This window comes from Pinus tabuliformis, chromosome 7 (genome assembly GCF_031772625.1).
Source record: "Pinus tabuliformis cultivar Carrire ecotype Pingquan chromosome 7, CPIR1, whole genome shotgun sequence".
Lineage (NCBI taxonomy): Eukaryota > Viridiplantae > Streptophyta > Pinopsida > Pinales > Pinaceae > Pinus > Pinus tabuliformis.
Genome location: NC_142293.1, coordinates 13532276 through 13552600, shown reverse-complemented (window position 1 = coordinate 13552600; position 20325 = coordinate 13532276). Strand labels below are relative to the sequence as shown.

Genomic DNA, 20325 nt, shown 5'->3' with positions numbered 1-20325 from the left:
CCATTAAGAGAATATATTGAAGTGGCAAAACCTAATCTTCTCTTCCTTACCCGACTCAATCCACCTTTCAAGTTTGGCACCTGGAGAAATCCTCCGATTGAATCTCCAATCAAAATTGTATGAATTTAGCGGATTTTCCTGGAATTGTGTGTGTAAAAGGCAAGAGATTTTTGTGCTGCCCCAGGTTTTAATCTCCCTTTCAAACTGAGCAGTGCTTAACCAACAACTTTTTCTTAGAAGAGAGTTGAAATGAAATATGCATGGGGTTTTCCAAGGGACACCAGGAAGATTTGGATTTCTTGACGGCCTGAGCCCACAAACAATCGCTAAAGTCCAGTGGTTTTTTAATAGTAGAGGAATTATATTGAAATCAACTTCTTTCATCTCGCTATCCCGTGCATCCTTGAAAATGTAGAAAGGCGTTGCGTCTGTCCAGTCATTGAGCTCAAGCAGGTTGAGACTTATCATGTATGCAGAACATCGGTTAACTCGCTATTGGATTTCGTCGGGAAATAGCTTCAGACGACAATGGAGGTAGGGGTCGATATGTTGTGCTGATGCCCAGAAGGGTTTAAGGGCCGCCAGTTCTCGAATATCTTCCTTTGCCAGAGCAATTGTGATCTCTTCCATTTCATTTCTTAATCCCAAAAATGCAATGTCATCTTCTTCGCCTGGAAATTCGCCAAGCAAACTCTCAAACTTTTCTGTTGCCTCTTTGCCGCGCCCCATGAAAGGACTAGGCGGGTTCCCAGCAAGATATCGAGGACTGCAAATAGCTGAACAATGGCAGAATATATTTTCTCTGCAGAAACTCTTGTACGAAATCCTTTCATCTTCATCGAATAACTGTTCATCGTCATCTTTAGAATATTCATTATCACTCTGTCTAACTTCGTTATCTGCATCTTCATATCGATTAATTAGATCAAAATAATCATCAATCTGTGCAATTTTACTCGGTTGTGTATCATCATTTTCCAAGTATTCGCTCTCGAGCTCGTCAAATTGATGTTTCTTAGTTTGAAGTTGTTGAGATTCATCGACCTTCATAGCTTCATATTGATCTTCATAAACAGAATTAGTATCCTCGTCATTTTTTTCATCTTTCTTATTATTGATTTCTTTTGGACATGATTTAACTTCTGCACATGATTTTTCTAATTGCTGAAATAATTATTGAATTTCACTAAAATGTTCAATGCATTCAAGAGGTGAACGTAATGGCACATTGTGCGACGAACAACGTTCAAAGACTCGCATGATTATATCGTTGTTCAAAGACTCGCATGATTATATCGTGCCATGGCTGTGATACCACTGTAACATATAAACTATGGCTGAAACAAGAGAATTGATAGGTTGAAGATTTGATATGTTAAAAATACACACAGGTATTTAATAATAATAATTCATTAATATATAAAATGTATAAGATGATATAAGATGATTTGAATGTTACAATGAGGCCTTGCTTTTACCTCAGTAGGTGACTTTTCGTGAATGGGCATGTCTTTTAGACATGCTTTTTCACCTAACTTAATGACTATTTAACCTAATTAATATTTAATTATTTACTATTTATATTTATTTATTTATTTAATTATTTAATTGTTATGAAGTATATTCATAACAAGAGTACTCATATCTATGCCACTCATTTGATCTATAAGGAGAGTCCCGTATTGTAATCTACCATTTTTCTTGTCATGTTTGATATTCTACTTCTTGCAAACATACCATGTCAGATAAACCAAATATAAGCATAATAAACATACCTCAGTGAATTTCAGGGGAGGCTATCTTGTTTACAAAAATCAGTCGAGATATATATATATATATATATATATATATATATATCAATTGTCATAACATACCAACATCATCAACCTCAACATGATGAAACCAACTGCGACAATGACCATCGCAAGAAACCAACATGCTACATGACAAACACATAGACAATCAAACATGCATACATAACAATCACATCTACCCCGAGGTCCAGTGCTGCAACCTCGCTTTGATACCACCCTATAACCACCGCTTCCCACATTTACCCAATTTAACTAACCTCCTAGGGTAAACATGAGACGAAGAGTTAGTATGACATGACCCGAACTCCAACCTTCAGTTATGAAAGTGGGGTTGATAACTAACAACTCACAGACATCACTTAGGGCTACATGATACTCAGGGACCAAAGGACCACCCTAATTGACCAGATATTAAACTGGGGTTGATTTTATCTGACTTAACATCCCAACCACATGCACAAGATTTCACGGTTAAGATTATGACTCTCCAATCACATGGATAACATTGCTTCCATGTGGTTATAGCCCAAAATTTCCAGTTGATAGGGTGTGATCTCAATATTTGAGCCACAATTCCAGGCCAGCCTCTAGACCATTGCCCTAAACTGTTTGAGACTTTCTAGAATCATTATTGACATGAGGAAAAATCTAAACGTTCAAACTTAAATCAAGAAATTAACCTAGACTTCCTATAACACACTAAACATTTCGTCAAACATATGGAAAACAAATAAGCTACAAGTCAGAATGCATATTTAATGATAAGAGTCTAAGATTCATCTGAGAATAACCAATAAGGGTCTATGCCCACTCCAGATAGATGCAATAATTCGTATTAGTGTTGATTTTTTATATCTTAGGAGGTACTCAAATCCCTAGGGTTCGGGGTTTAAAGGTTGGAGCATCACAAAATTCATTGTGGGCTTGGAACCCAAGGTTGGGGTTTTGTACCCATTGATGTTTGGGTCAAAATCATAAAGCATTTTGGACATGTGATGAATGGAGATGATATAGGACATTGAGGAGAATTCATCATAATGAACATCGTCGAATTTCAAGTTGTCTACGATGAGTTATGAATTTTTGAAGAAAATAATGGGTTTTTGGACATACAAGTCATGTAGGCTTGAGGTGGATGTGTCCAAAAGACATATCTCTTGGAGAATTCATGGAGCCCTCATATTTCATATAAATATGAGGTGAATTAGAGTCATTTTCACGTCCATCTTATGCAACATAAGGCAGTGTTGAAGAGAAGAATTATCTATGTTTTGGCCCTAGACAAGAAGGGAGAACCAACGAAGGAGAAGAAGGTTGTTAGGGAACTTTTTCATGACTGTTTGGGGACCAAAATTGTCTTGCAAGAGGGATGAGTAAGACAAGGAAGTTTTGGGTCTGTTTGGGTGTTGTTTGTGGGTGGACAAACCTTAGAAAAGGTAGTTGCATCCCTAGGAGGATGTTGTGAATAGGCCATGGGCCTTGTTGTGATTGGGATAGGGGGCTGAGAGGCTGTTCTGTGGGATAGAATAGGTTGCAAGCCTTAAATAATTTCACATGTGGCAACGTGGGCTTATTAAGGGATGGATTATGCCGAAAACAAAAACATGTGGGTAGGATAGAATTGTGGCAGAAGGCCACAGTTGGAGAAGGAGTTGTGAGGTGGAAAAGAGGGGGTGAAATGGAGCTACAGGAAGCCTACATGATCATAGTGACTACAAGAGTACAAAATCAAACCAAAGGTATGTTTATCATTTTTTTTCCTCGTGTTGGGTCAAGTATTGACCAGGTTGGATTAGATTCGTTAGCATCTCGTGGAAGCCAAGTGGTTGGGATTGAATTGGTGGTTAGAATCCCTTTCCTAGGAGAAAATTCTACAGTGAAGTATTCAGCATCTTTCGAATGATGGAGGGTGGTGTGAAAGTGTCCAAAGTAGCCCTTGATCAATAGTCATAAAGGGATTTTGATAGATAATGTTGGGTGAAGTATTGAGCCTAATGTGTAGCTCTTTGATGGATGAAGGAAGCTACTAAGAAGGAAGTTGGATAGCTTAGATATTGGCCAGCCTAGAGGAGCAAATTGGATCAGCCGATGTTCATTGTAGCATAAGTGACTTGCAGCAGTGATAGGTGGCAACCCTCCTAGAGTCTCTATGTGTTTTTACTTGATGAATTAAGGGGCACCTAGAGAGAAGATCAGAAGCGAAGGACTGGAAGGATGAGATACCACATAGAGGCTATGATTGTGGACTAGAGTAATAAGATTGTCATTGTATCTTGTATTCTTGTACTTGTGGATATTTGAGGGCCATTATCCCTTGTACGTGATCCATAGATTTTTGTATTATATGTTGATAATATAACGAAGTTGGGTTACATATATTATTGTTGTTGTCCTTATTGTGCACGTGATTGATTTACTGAATTATATTATTTCATTGTGCAAAGAAGATTTGTTGAGATTCTTGGTTTGGTAGTGTCAGATATTTAAGATTATATCCTAGACACCAGGGTCATGGAAATTCAACATGGTTTTAGAGTGTGTCTGAGCTACTTTGAGAGACAATGAATCAAAAGAGTGCAAAACAAAGTGCAAGTTAAGAGGGATTTGGTCACATTGTATTAAAGGGCTCACTATGATGTTAAAGTTACATATTGGTCTCCAGTATGAGGATAGGTTGGAAGGGCTATCCAACTATAGTCCTTGGTAGGAAAGGATCAAGTTGGTATTGTAGGTCAACAAGATCTGGGAGTTCACTGAGAAGGAGATCAAGAAGCCAATCGACCCTAAGGAGCTGGAAGTGTACGAGGAATTGGATACGAGGGTGAGATTGACCATCCTTGATGGTGTGAAGGATGCCCTAATACCTCATTTGTCTAGGAAGAACAATACACATGAGATGTGGATGACTCTTCAGAATTTGTTCCAGAATAAGAAAGAGAACCGGGTATTGGTATTAGAGGATAAGATGAATTCGACCAATATTATACAGGGGAAGGAGTGACTTCATATCCGATGAGATTGTCTCGCGTCAAAGATGAGCTTGTTGTCGTTGGCATGACTATTTCAGATTCTGATATGGTGAGGATTGCTTTGAGAGGGTTCACCGAGGAATGTAATCTCTTCATCAAGGGGATCATTGCCAGAGAGAAGTTGCTAGACTAGAATAGTCTATGGGACAACTTCATTTAGGAAGAGTTGCGAGACGAGGATCTTCATCTGAAGAAGATGGATTTAGATGATCATGTGGAACTTGTAGCACGAATGAAGGGTAAGCAAAAAAGGTACTTGAGTAAGATCAAGTGTTTCAACTTTGGCGAGATGGGTCATTTTTCATCAAGATGTCCAATGAACAAGAAGACGGGAGATGACAAGAAGAAGGAAGGGAAGCAGGTCGTCGGTGTTGCCACTATGTTACACAACATTTTGTCATTGTCCCTATACTCTCCATTCCTTGATCCTGGAGGACCTCTATAGTGAACCCTTCATGCTTTCCCATCATGAAGAAACTCCCATTGTGTCCCTCTTCATGAGCAGAACAATTCCCCTTTGCATCATTTTCCCAAAACCTTCTGTTTTTCCCTGTTTACAAGACCGATGCTAATGACCCATGTCCTCCTCACGTCGATATGTAGGGATTACTATTGTCCCTAGTGTTGATTAGATTGACTAAGCCTTTTCCCAATTGTACTGATCCTCTTTTGGAAATTTTTTTAAATATGGAGCCAAAGCTTCTAGCTCTAGAAGCTTCGTAACGGAAGTCTGGTAAATGGTTAGGCTATATGGAGCCGAGGAGGTCAGATTGGGCTCCTTTCCCCTATTAGGATGGAACTACCTCAAGAGATAAGACCTTCTCCCATGAGAAGAGGAACCATCTCCCATCCATTCAAGCTATATAAACCATCACTTTTCCCAAGCACAATCTAGTGTTAGTGTGTGTGTGATAGTGCTAATTAAGTTTTGCTTGGAGTAATCAACAAGTTATCCATACTTTGTAGCTCTCTAGTTTGTGTTTAAGGGAAAATTATGAGTTGGTTTGGTGTGAAATGAGGATCAACGCGATTGGGAAAAGGCTCAGTCGATTTGATCGACGCTAGGGATAGTTGTTATCCATGGATATTGTTGCGAGGAGGACATGGGTCATTAGTGTTGGTCATGTAAACTGGGAAAAATAGAAGGTTTTGGGAAAATGATGGAAAGGGGAATTGTTCTGCTCATGAAGAGGGACATGATGGGAGTTTCTTCATGCTGCAAAAGCATGAAGGGTTCACTGTAGAGGTCCTCCAGGATCAAGGAACGGGGAGTACAGGGACAGTGAAAAAATGCTGTGTAACACACTACTATTGAGATAGATGTTCTCACCAAGAGGTTGGAGGAGGAGGAATTTGCTATTATCTCTCATTTCTTGTAGGGTACCATTGATGAGGATGCATGGTACGTGGACAGTGGTGTGTCAAAACATATGACTGGGTCACAGGAGGTATTCGAGACTCTAACTAAGTGGGACTCAAAGTTGCATATGGTGTTGGGCAACAAGAGTAAGAAGGAGATCCAAGGATCAGGAGTTGTGCCATTTAGGATGGAGTCAGGATGGGTGATGAGGGTCCAAGATGTACTATTTGTACCAAGAATCATATATAGCATGATATCTATCTCAGTGTTTGAGAAGAAGGGGTTTGAGGTCTTATTCCAAGATGGGAAAGCAAGACTCAGGCCCAGAGGCTCTAGCTTCACAGGTGTTGTGATTGGAGTTAGAGAGCATGGCCTATATAGGCTGAAGGGCAAGCCTATGGATCATGAAAAGAAGTAGGTGCAGGTGCAGGCTTCATAGGGGAAATTACAAGTTCTAGAGAAGAAGGTCCATGTTCCATAGGCTTAGAGGGAGTTGAGTTCTAGAGGGAGTTTGCAGGTTCAGAAGGAGAGTTTGCAGCCCAAGAAGAGAGCGTGGTCAGTGGGGAGAAAGGGTGATTCTACATATAACAAGAAGGAATCATGGTGAGAATGGAAGATAAGTTTGGAGAAGAAGAAGAAGCAGGATGATTCCAGCAACAACGACACTTCTAAGAGAGGCATATTTCATGCTACAGGGATTGTTGCAGTTGTGAGCGCCAAGAGTTGGGAGAGTGTTGCGAGTAGTCATGATAATGATGAGATACTTCCTAGTCTTGGAAGTACCTCCCTCGTTAAGAGATATTGTTGGTTTTTGATAGATTGGGAGGTACTCCAAGTCCTAGGGTTTGGGTTTTGGAGGTTGGAGCACCACAAAAGTAATTGTGGGCTTGGAACCCATGGTTGGGGTTTTGCACCCATTGATGTTTGGATAAAATCCATGAAGCATTTTGGACATGTGATGTATGGAGATGATAGAGGATGTTGAGGAGAATCCAACACGATGAAAATCGTCGAATTCCAATTTGTCTATGATAAGTTATGTTTTTTTAAGAACATAATGGGTTTTTGGACACACAAGTCATGTAGGCTTGAGGGGGATGTGTCCAGAAGACATGTCTCTTGGAGAATTCATGGAGCCCTCATATTTCATATAAATATAAGGTGAATTAGAGTCATTTTCACATCCATCTTGTGCAACATAGGGTAGTGTTGAAGAGAATAATTATCTTTGTTTTGGACACAGATAAGAAGGGAGAACCAATGAAGGAGAAGAAGGTTGTTAGGGAATTTTTTCATGACTGTTTGGGGACCGAAATTGTCTTGTAAGAGAGTTGAGTAAGAGGAGGAAGTTATGGGTTTGTTTGGGTGTTGTTTGTGGGTGGAAAAACCTTAGAAAACACAGTTGTAGCCCTAGAAGGCTGCTGTGAATAGGCTGCAGGCCTTGTTATGACTTGGACAGGGGGTCGAGAGGCTGTTTTATGGGGTAGAATAGGCCGCGGGCCTTAAATACTCACACATGTGGAAACATGGGGTTATTAAGGGTTGGTTTGTTCCTAGAAAAACAATGTGTGGGTAGGGAATACTTGTGGAAGAAGGTCGCAGCTAGAGAAGATGTTGTGAGGTGGAAAATAAGGGTTGTCATGGAGCTACAAGAAGCCCTAATCAGATCACAGTGACTACAACAGTACAACAGTAGACCAGAGGCATGTTTAGCATTATTTTTTTCTTTGTGTTGGGTCAATTATTGACCATGTTGGATCATATTCGTTAGCAACCTGTGGAAGCCAAGTGGTTGGGCTTGAGTTGGTGGTTAGAATCCATTTCCTAGGATAAGATTCTATAGTGAAGTATTGGGCATCTTTGGACTGATGGAGGGAAACATGTAGGTGTCCAAAGTAGCCCTTGTTCAACAATCATAAAGGGATTTTGATAGCTAATTTTGGGTGAATTATTGAGCCTAATGTGTAGCTCTTTGATGGACGAAGGAAGCTACTAAGAAGGAAGTTGGATATCTCAGGTATTGGGCAGCCTAGAGGAACAGATTGGATCAACCTGTGTTCATTGTAGGAAAAGTGAGTTACAACAGTGATAGGTGGCATCCCTCCTGGAGTCTCTATGTATGGATTAAGGGGAAGCTCGAGAGAAGATCAGAAGCGAAGGACCGATGGGACGAGATACGACATAGAGGCTATGATTGTGCAATAGAGCAACAAGATTGTCATTACATTTTGTATTCTTGTACTTTTGGATATTTGAGGGCCATTATCCCTTGTACAGGAGCCCTAGTCTATTGTATTATATGGCGATAATATAATGAAGTTGGGTTACATATATTGTTGTTTTTGTCCTTACTGTGTATGTGATTGATTTACTGCATTATATTGTTCTACTGCACAAACTAGCTTTGTTGAGATTCTTGATTTGGTAGTGCGAGAGATTTAAGATTCTATCCTAGACATTAGGGTCATGGAAATTCAAAAATTAGTCCATACATTCATCAATTAATCAATAACTAAACGATTCATGACAAGATCCATATATAATACACATCATATAACCAGAAAATAACCAACATAGAGATCATGGCAACTCAACCATAATATCGCCAACATAATTACTACAAATGCTCATAGATCACAATGGAAAAATGTCTCATATTAACATGTGAAATTACTGACCAAGTTAGGGACTTGCATGTACCACTCAACCATAGATCAGGCTGAACCAAATCACTCTTTCAGTCAATCACCCTCGTGCCATGTTCCAAGCATGAAGGTGGGATCTCATGGAATAAACCAAGACAAAACCAAAAAAGGGCTTCTAGAGGTCAACCACCTCAACTCTCAACCACATTGATTTCACATCCATGGTCAAACATCACTAACACCAACCATATTTGTCTCTACCCAAGTTGTCCAGGGCTCCAGAAACTAGTAACTCAACCCACAACCTTCCAGGGCTCTAAAGCATTTGTCCAACCCGACTCCAGGGACTAGTATCTCAACCCACAACCTTCCAGGGCTCTAGATCATTTTTCTAACCCAGCCTCAGGGACTAGTAACTCAACCCACCAAAGGCTCCAGAGTGTTTGTCCCAATCTATACTCCAAGACTAGTAACTCAACCCAAGTTGTTCTAGGTCTTCCAGAGTGTTTGTTCCAACCCACATACATAAGGAATTATGAGAATTAATCAGAAAAAAATCAAGTGGAAGAAATCACAACCCCATGGCTCTCTAGGAAATGGAAAGGCAAGGATAAAGCCACTGTCAATCCAGGCAATCCTCCATGCCCGTGTCAATACATAACCATAAAATCAAAGGCATATACCATGCATCCATAAATCAATAAGGAAATCATACATGCAACTTGTTACCTGCAAAGTAATCTAGTTGTAGCCATTGATCCACTTGTTCCCTTGCACTTTCCCACTTTCCTTTTCCTTCTTTCTCCAAAATATTAGAGTGCTCCAACAATGGTCCAAAGATGTTCTAAGTGTGCAAGAGTATGAGAGAATAGAAGAGAGCTCCACCCAAAAACTGTCAAAACACTATAAATTGATCCTCATAAGCCTTTTTATTATTGAAGCCCCCATTTTCTTCATTTTCCTTCAATTTCCCTCTCATGCAAACATGTGTATCTTCACCTTCCTTTTCTCCTATTTTCCTTTATTTTCATAAATAAAATACCAATTATTGCCACTTTTCCTTTGCCAATTTCCATAGCCATTTATTAATCACCAATTATACCCATCACTATGTTTTACCCAACATTAAACTTGGAATATGTGTCCTATGACCTTGGTTTTTTTTTTTTTTCTATTTACATGGAAAATTAATTATGGGTTGTTACACTCTAGTTGCTCGAACTAAGAGACATTTAGAAAAATCCTTTGTAGAATGGTAGGGTGGTCTAATAACGACCATGGAGTCACCAAAAACCATCAAACTATAAATTTTATTTGTAAGAGTTAGTTCCAACCCTTTCCACAATGGGAGGAACTCAACTTGATTTTTGGTCATAGTGCCAATACCCCAAGAAAATTGAAACACTAGTTTCCCATTAGGGCTAAATAAAACCCCTCCCGTTCTTGCCTCTCCCAGGTTGCCTATTGAAATAGGGAATGCTGATTTTTACCAATTCTCCACTAATTTAAATCTAACTAGTTGAAACATAGAATAGGAACCTTGTTGCAAGTAGGGCGAAGCATTTAATTACTTGGAAGATGGAGTTATCTATTTACCTAAATCCATTCATACTGCATTGAGTTTAAATTTTCAAACTCTTTATAATTAAGACCCATGGAAGAAATACCTTCAAATAGCAGAGTTGGTGCTTTGAGAGCACCCATTTGTCGATTAAAATTCTCATTTTTAAATATGGATTTCTTCCCGGTGATCAAAATATACCAACATAAAATACTTGGGGAGGGCTTCCCAATATCTGATTGGTAGAGAGGATGCCTTCCAAAACCATGGATATTTTCATTTCCATAATTTGAACATGTCCACCCACTAACTAGGAATAGAGTCAATATGATACATGAGAGAAAATCCAACATGCCATGATTCTAAGAAGACAGGAAAAGACCAAAATAGATGAGGTATATTTTCCTTTGAGCTGAAGCACAAGACACAACGAGACATACCATGCATATTCCTTTTCTTTATATTTTCAACAACAAGAATTTTTTTATGGACAAGAGTCCAATAGAACATATTGACTTTTAGAATGCCATCCTTACTCCAAATTTTTGACTGCACTTTGCATGGTGGAGGATGAGGAATCCATTTAACTAGATGAAAGTATCCCAATTTTGTTGTGTATTAATGTTGCGGACTTAGATTCCAAGTTTAGAGACCTTGCAAGGGAAAGGAAATAGGTGCAAGAGCTTTTAGATTGACAATCAAGCACTCCCATTGATGCCTAATGTGAAACAAAAGCTCTAGTCTTAACCAACCTTTCCATTGACCCCGAACGTCCCAAAGCGAGATATATCTCAATTTGAAATAACCATTATGTTGCATCCAAATTTCCAACTCTCTAGTTTCCTCACATCCTCCCAGAGGGCCATTGCGAGAAAAAATGTCTTTCCAAATATTGATGCGAGTAGCATTTCTAGAGAGCCAATTGAGATGGTCAACAATTATAGGGGTGGCCTTTGTGCACAACTTCCAAATTTTGGATCTGGGACCGGATAAATTGATAGGATCAACCCTAGGAAAGTGGTTTTTATTACAGTGTTTTCTCTCGAAATCCATTTTCCACCATTCCTTCAAATTCAAAATGAGTCTCCAAATAATTTTTGTACCAAGGGATAGATTAATGTACAAAGGATCTTTCACAAATAGACCATCATTTTCCTTTGGAAGATGAACAATGTTTCAATTCACTAGATGAAATTTCTTTTCACTGTTCTCTCCACCTTGCCAAAGGAATTTGAAAATAAGGAGACTCATTTGTTTAAGCACATATTTTGGAGCTATAAGACTAGAGAAAAGGTAAAGGGCAATAGAGGATAAGACCAATTAAACGAAGAAGACTCTACCAACTGTAGAAAGTCATTGTGCTCCCATTGACTAAAATTTAGTTTTGAATTTGTTTAAGACTTCATAACAACTTTCAAAATTAGAAGTGCCCATGGAAATTGGAATTCCAAGGTATTTGAAAAAAATACATTCAAAATACAAAGGGAATTATAGAACCGTCAAGATCTCCATAAGATTTGAAACATGGCTATTCCACTTGAAGAACATACTCTTTTTTTGTTGAAAATACCCCCATAGATACCCAAGTATAGATCTGGACCTTCTTGAACTGCACGACAATTTTATTTAATGCACTTCCGAAAAGAAGTGTGTCGTCAATGAATTATGAGTGATTGACTTCTGATGAGCCCCAAAAATGGACAATTATTTGGGCTCATTCAACCTCATAAGTTAACTTAATCCACCATTCTCATTGGTTTATTGCATGTTTTTGATTATTTTTATGTTAATAGAGTGAATTTGGTTAGTCATTATGCCAACAAGTCTAATGGGTGCTTTGTGTAGCCTTTTTGGTCCACTTGGAGACAAAATTGAAGGTCTTAATGAGCACTTGGCAACCAAATTCGTGGGAGAACAAGCTAGAGGATTTGTAGGAAGGTGTCCCCCTCATTTATGGGCCCTTACCTCGAATTCTCCACCATCATCTCGGAGTTCAAAGGCCACCAAATCAATGAGCACAAGGGCATCCAAGCAAGTCAAGTAGGACTGCTGTTAACTACAAGTCTTGGGCAGCCAAGTCCCTAAATTTTAGGAGGACTGTTGGGTCCTCAAATTGTATAAATAAGAAGGCTTAGGGCCTCATTTTGGTTAGCCAGTTAGTCATTTTGTTAGCCAGTGGATGTTAGCTAGTTAGCCAGTAGATAGTAGCTAGTAGTTAGTCATTTCATAGCCCTGTTGTAGTCATTTTGTAATTCGATTTGTAGGCAATAGATTAGCTTTGCTTTCAGCTCATTCTCAAGCTCTCCTTGTGGACAGTTTTGATGTAACTCTTCATTCTTGATTAATAAAGATGAATCCAGCTTTGCACCAGCTCTAAATCTCTCTCGGGAGGCTGTAGCTCTTGGGGTTGGGCCCATCTCAAGCGCCTAGTACCTCCCTTGTTTATCTTTATGTGTGTTTGCTGCGTTCTTAAAATAAAATTTTCTCTTTAGATCTTGCTTTGTTATTTTGGTTGTGTTTGTTGGTTAAAGTAGCTTTTTATGTTTAGGATGGATTGGTAGGAGTTAGTCATGCGTTTATATCTCTTTGATAATGTTTTGTTCACATGCTGTACGTGATTCTTGTCATTAATAAGGTTGCTATTCACTGATCTCATTAAACTGTTAGATAGATCATCTAATATTTTGATTGTATGCAAGACGTAGTTGGTTTGATCAGGTAAACACTATGCAGGGCACCTTCATCACCTCCTCGTTCATCTAAGCCTCGTCCAGATCAGCTCCTCCATCACCAAGTCTATTTCCTCATCTCCCATCTGCTCTTTTGCCACGTAACCCTACCTTCTTGCCTTTCCATTGCCTAAACCTTCTTTGATGCAAGCTAGACTTCCACACCCTCTCATCACCTCATCCCTCAGTCATTGGGTCATTCCAGGCCCCTACCCTACCTCCCTACCCATTCATGCATTCTCTCCCACTCACCTATCAGTCAAAAACCCAATCCCGAAACATCCTATAGAAGAATTACAGAACATCTTGTAGAAATCCTGAACATCCTGTAGAAACCCCTGCAGACTTCCTGTAGAAGTTCATAAACACGGTTGCATGGCATCCTGACTTTGTAAAACTCTCTGAAAGGATGATAGGGATCCCTTAGACCCTCTCTGTACCTTCCTGACCTCTTCCATGCATTTCTCCTCCTTGATCCACCTCTGCATAGTGGAAAACTAGTTAAAAGCACATGCATGATAATTCTAATAACTTAAACAAAAATACAAAAAGATGTTTTCTTCAGATAGTGATAACTTAGACACATGCATTTTACCTTCCTATAAGTAATGGCATCTCTTCTCGTAGTTTGCATTCTCATTCTTGCATCAGTAGGACTAGTTGGTAGAATTAGGGTTTGCTAGGGTTTGTGTTTCTTCTTGGCTTTCAGTTTCTTTCCGCAAGTAGATTAGCTTCCTTTGAGTTAGCTTTCATCCATCAGTTAAAAAGCTTCTTCTAAGAGCTCATAGAAGTTGGCTTGAGCCCCTAGCAGACTTGTGCCAGCTGACCAAGTGACAGCTGCGGCAAGAGCTAGTACTTGTGCATACAGCACCGTCGCTTCCAAGTTTGTTACGAACTACCGGGTTGATAAAATTAAATAAGGGAGTTCCAGGAGTTGTAGCATTATTGCTACAATACTGGGGCCCACCATCTTTTTGGCGCCGTTGCCGGGGAAGCGTCAGAGTATTGGTGATTGTCGCTTTTCTTCTATTTTCCACTACAATCTTCTACTAAGTAGTTTATTTCATTTCCATTATGCAATTTTGTTTATGCAAAAGTAGATTAGCCTTTCCTGCTTTCATAGATTAGCATTTCAATTCCGCAATTTCATTCCGCAAGCGTAGCCTAGCATTTCATTCCTGCAATTTCATTTGAGCAAAATAGATTAGTCCTTTCCTGCTTTCATTTCAATTCCGCATTTTCATTTTAGCAAGATAGTTAGTTGCAGTTCAATCTATTTCAGTTTTGCAGGTAGAAGTAGAAAAAAGCAAAAAATCAACCAAAAATATTTCCTTTCATGCCTTGTAGGAGTAGAGATAAGTTAGAAAAATGATTGCACAACACCCCCACTGCTTCACACAGCCAACGTTCTCTCTTCTTCGATGGCTGTGATTAAAGAACCCCTGGGTGGACATCAAGGCATATTTAAAGAACCTCTAGGGGAGAAGAAGAAGAAAACATTCCTCTGGAGCAAATGGCTACAAGTAGAAATGTTGGGAGCAACATCTTGTCCAAAGATGAATTTGAAAATCAGATCAAAGATTTCAAGAGTGATATGAGGCAGTTTCTTGCCATGCAACTGGATACCTTGCGGATCCAACAGAAGCAAGAGGAAGCCAAGAGGGCTTTGGTCATTTTTTGTCCTAGGTGCACTAGAAAGCATCCTAGGAACGAATGTCCATTGTACTCCATAGAAGTGTGTTTTGTCTGTGAAGAATACCATCCTACAGATCAGTGCCCTTCCTTACCCAGATTCAAAGCTGCATATCAGAGAGCCAAAGGAGCCACTGAATCACTCCATTACATGAACCAAAGTTGGCCGCATGGACCTAGATCTTACCAGCAGGAACTGCAAGGGACACCCGAGACCTATTATGACCCCTATCAAGCCACTTTCATGCCTTCTTGGGGTCCCCTTGCTCATCCTTCCTGATCTACACCTCCTCCTTGGTCATATCCTCCTTGTTCCTTCACAGATCCATATTATGCTCTACCAGTTGCTCATTCATTTCACTCTTATGCTCAGCCACAGCCTCAGTGGAATGCACCTTATCAGGAGTGGAGGCCCCAGTACAACTCTTATCTCGCTCATTTTCCTCCACCACCTGCTCATCCACAACCATCGCCTCCTCCTCCACCAAGGCAACCCCAAATGCCTACCCAACCACAATGCCATCCATCTCCATCTCAATTTCACACCTCCACTCAACTGCCTGTACCATTTCCAAAGCCATACAATGGAGTAGCTCAACCCAATTGCAAAGCTGAGGCACAACATGTGCAAATGACTCCTCTTGAGCTCAATGATGTTCACCAAAGCTCAGGAAGAGTGTTGCAAAACAGAGATTATATTGACAACATTGAAGGACCAAAGGAAAAAGAAGATTCCAAAGAGGAGATCAAAGAACCATGGGTTGCACTTGATGAAGAGAAGAGATCAGAATCAGAGATCGAGAGAGTTCCTTCATGGTTACCATCAAATCCTCCATGTACTCAAGAGAAAGATCAGCAAAAGGAGGAAGATGAGAAAGTCATGATAGAAAGTGACATGAAGAATGATCCAGATCAGAAAAAGGAGGAAGATGAGAAAGTCATGATAGAAGGTGACATGAAACATGATCCGGATCAGCAAAAGAACCAAGGATATCAAAGCCATATTGAGACATGGTTCCAGACAGTCACTAAGTTGCAACAGTACTCTCTTCCTCAGTTATGTTTGATCCCTTCAAGGTCAGATCATTTGGTCTCTGAGATCTGGATACCTATCCAAGCATGCATTTTGAGCCTCCACATCATCTTGTCTCTAATCTCGATGTGCACATGGCTCCATTGGAAGTTTTCTTATACTTGAGAACGATTTTGTTTTTCAAGTAGGGTAGGGTAGAAAAAAGAAAAAGAAAAAAAGAGAAAAAAGAAAAAGAAAAAAATGAAAAAAGAGGAAAATAGAAATCTAAGGTGAAAACCTCCTCGGAGGCGCCTTAGATTGGCTCATTGATTGAAAACCTCCATGAGGCGGTCAATGGGCTGGAAAAAAAAAGAGAAAAGAGAATAAGATCTCTGGGTGAAAACCTCCCTTGGAGGCGCCCAGGGCAGGCAATTAGGGTGAAAACCTCCATGAGGCGCCCTAGTTGTTTTTCAAAAAAAAAAGAGAAAAAGAAAAAGAAAAAGAAAACTAATTCCATTGGCTAATTGCAGGTTGCAAGAAGGACGTTTCATGACAGGAGGAGCACTCAAATCAAGGTCAAAGGAATTTTTCTTGTGCCTTCTACAGGAAGCTCTGTATTTCTACAGGAAACATCCTGTAGAACCTTTGGACGAGCCAAATCCAATTTCAAAAGTGAATCTAATGGTGGGAATCTGTTGATTAGGCCTACAAGCACTTGTGTGTCCATCCCTTGCCTTTCTCCATCATTTTTTCCACCTCATTGTGCTTCTACAGGAACTTCCTGTAGAAATTGTGGGAAACTAGACATGGATTTCAAAAAGTGGTTTGGCGAACATTGTAGCTTCCTCAAGGGTTCAGAAGCCCTCATGCAATCTTCCAACTCCTCCTCCATCATCTCCATACCTGCATCACAGCCCAAGCTCAGTTTTCCCTTCCATGCAAACACTTGCAAAAAGCCTTGAGGCAAAAATCCATAGAACAAAATTTGTTTTTGCCATAACTTGAAAACCATGCATCCATTTGACAAACCGTTTTATGCGGAATTGTACAAGGGTAATGACAACATGCCTGAGCAGTTTCATGCCGTTCCGGTGCACGGTTTCCAAGAAATCAGCCTCCATCACCATCAGCCATATTTGCATTTTCTCCATATCCGTGCATCCGTTTCAAAACCTGTTTCATGGGGATATGCATGTGAGTGATGGTAACCTACCCAAGCAGTTTCAGCCGATTCTGATGCACGGTTTCCGAGAAATCGAGCTCTGAAATCTTCAGCCATTTTCCATTTTTCTCGAAATCCGTGCATCCATTGATCATGATTTTGCTATGGGAGATGCATAATGATGATAGGAACATGCTCACCGAGTTTCAGATCAATCCGGTTTACCGTTTAAGAGCAATGACGAAAACAAGTTTTGGTTTTGTGACCATGCAGCAGCAGCAACTTGAAGGTGCAGATCTGAACGTGGAAACAATTGCATGCAGCTCAGATCCGGCCAGAGGACACCTACATAAGGAAAAAAACAATCAAATATTAGCAGCCAAGCCACATGCAATTAGAAAAACCAATGCATGCAGCAATGACAGGCCACAACAGCTCACGGCAGCCATTCAACTTCGAGGTATGTGACTGAAACTCATTCTTCTATTACATAAATTTAATTTAAAAACTGCACGAATTAATGGAATGGTGGGATTAAGCCACGAATTATCAAGGTTAAGCTGATTGTCTTCTCTAGAACTCAGCCGGCAGTCACGCAGTACATGTGGACAGGTGACTCACGTGAAAATTAAAAAAAAAACAGTTAGTGTCAACTGCTTGAACTCCAGTGCAGCGGATCAAGAAGAAAGCATACAGTTAATAAGTAGAACATGCAGTTCATGATACCACTGCATTTCATGGGCCAACACACGTTTTTCCACCTCACTCCACCAAAAATCACGCAGAATTAATGAGCGCTCAGCTGAAATTCATAAACTGTTAGTCAACTTGCACTTGCATCATGTTAAACTGAAGTATACATCCTCTGCTTCCACAATCTGCTTAACCTATCGTCCTTCGCTGAGTTTCCTACCTGTTCTCGAATTTCACTCGTGCATCGGGCTCACTCAAAGGCAGAATCACATTCTACAGGAAACGGGTGGGGTCTTCTACAGGAAAGTGCAGCAGAGTCTTCCAGAGCAGAGAAGCCTAAGGTTCTTCATCCAGTTTGGAGCTTGAAGAAAGCTCTGAGATCCGACACCATTGTGGAATACATCCAGTAGCAATAGCAGGCCATGGAGTCAGAAACGAAAACTCCAGAGTTCACTAGTGGTTAGGAGATTGCAACTTTTCTTGTCTCATATGGACTACTGCCCAAGGTTTGGGAAGAGTCTCTTCATGCAAGCAATTCAGAGGGCTTTACTGTGAATGAGCATGAAGATTTCGTATGTGTCGCTTTCACTTCAAAGAGTAGAAGATTTCATTGTCAACCAGAGTAAACGTGGAGAGGACAATATAACAACTGTTCAAAAGGTCTCCTCTGAATGCCTCAAGGGTGATGATGGTGAACCAGCCTTCATTCATCCAGGAGCTCTTATGTTGTTTCTCCATATAATCGAGAAAACAGATTTCCAAGCAAAGTTGCAGATTTACATGGACTTCAAACAAAAGGAACTCAAGCCCATCATATTTGTGGGTCACTCCATAGGAGGGGCAGTTATAACCTTGGCCACATTATGGGTTCTGGGAAAAGGCTAAGGCAAAGCTCTCCCTTTTGTATCATGTTTGGTTGCCCTCTGGTCGGACATGGAAGGCTTGTTGAAGCAGTTGGCCATGAGAACTGGGGAGGAAACTTTTGTCACGTGGTTTCCAAGCATGATATTGTTCCTCGGATGCTCCTTGCACTGATTGAGTCCATTGCTAACTCCTTGACTACCATTTTTCCTTATTGGCAGGGCACAAATGTGCCTGATTCTTTAATTCAAGATGCTTGTAGGACTCTTCTGAAATGGATCTTTGTTTCTCCAAGCAGCCCATACAGACCTTTTGGCACTTACATGCTTTGCTCAGGCAATGGTGTAGCTTGTATTCAAAACGCTCAGACGGTTTTGGAAATGCTTAGTTTGACTATGCGAAGCCAACAAACTTCTTTTGATGAGATTGTACAAGCCTGTCTTCCAGAGCACATAAGGTATGATTCTGTTTTGGAGGAGGTTTTGCAAAACTCCATAAGAGGGATACGATCAATAGAGAATTCCAATTCAGAATCTCCTTACGAGATGGGTATTTTATGGCAGCTTGAAGCTATTGACGTTGGAGCTCAAAATGATCATGCACAGTTGGCCCTACGAAAGGCTGGCGAAACTGAAAAAGGGTATAACACAAATGTTGATAAGCTAGCTATTGAATTAAGCATAAAACAAAGTAGCATGGCAGAGCTTGAATGGTATAAAGAGAGATGGAAGAAGGTTCAGTTGCATGGCGAACATATCATAGTCCAAGGCCTCAAGTACCAGCCTCTACCCTACCACCAATTTGTTTCTCAGTATATCCATCAGGCCTATCAGCATATTGATGAGCCTCGTCATTGAGTTTTTGGGAGAAAATCAAGGCAATTTTGGCTAATTAAGAGCAGAAACTTGAATGAGACAAGGAGGAGAGATTATAGGAGATAGATCCTCCTCATTAAATCCTCACTCATTCAAATATTACTTAATCAAATCACACTAGCTCAGAGTTGCAAGCAGCAGGCAGTGGGGAAGAAGAGCAGAAAGGAGGAGAAGATGAAGGCTGCCACAGCCAAGCTGAAAGGAAAAGCACCCTCAGCCAAGCAGGCTAAGACAGTGCCGACTGTTTCTACAGGAAGACAGAGAACTGTTAGCAGACTGTTTCTACAGGAAGACAGAGAACTGTTTCTACAGGAAGTTTGAAAAGAGGGAAGCCAAAGGAGAAATCAGCCGAGATGTTAGCCAAAGAAGCCACCAGGGCCATCAAAGACGAGGAGAGAGATTGGTTGCTCAGAGGATGAGCAACACTTTCAGTAGGGGGGTGATGATGAGCCCCAAAAATGGACAATTAGTTGGGCTCATTCAACCTCCTAAGTTGACTTAATCCACCATTCTCATTGGTTTATTGCATGTTTTTGATTATTTTTATGTTAATAGAGTGAATTTGGTTAGTCATTATGCCAACAAGTCTAATGGGTGCTTTGTGTAGCCTTTTTGGTCCACTTGGAGACAAAATTGAAGGTCTTAATGAGCACTTGGCAGCCAAATTCGTGGGAGAACAAGCTAGAGGATTTGTAGGAAGGTGTCCCCCTCATTTATGGGCCCTTACCTCGAATTCTCCACCATCAGCTCAGAGTTCAAAGGCCACCAAATCAATGAGCACAAGGGCAACCAAGCAAGTCAAGTAGGACTGCTGTTAACTACAAGTCTTGGGCAGCCAAGTCCCTAAATTTTAGGAGGACTGTTGGGTCCTCAAATTGTATAAATAAGAAGG

At 40.3% G+C, this 20325-nt stretch overlaps 1 protein-coding gene across 1 annotated transcript; it reads left to right on the top strand.

Annotated features, from left to right (window-relative positions):
* The first annotated feature begins 18605 nt into the window (after nt 1-18605).
* On the top strand, nt 18606-19415 carry LOC149244894 (protein EDS1B-like). The gene has a single exon (XM_089436476.1). The coding sequence runs from the start codon at nt 18606-18608 to the stop codon at nt 19413-19415; it is 810 nt and encodes a 269-aa protein (XP_089292602.1).
* Nucleotides 19416-20325: the final 910 nt, after the last annotated feature.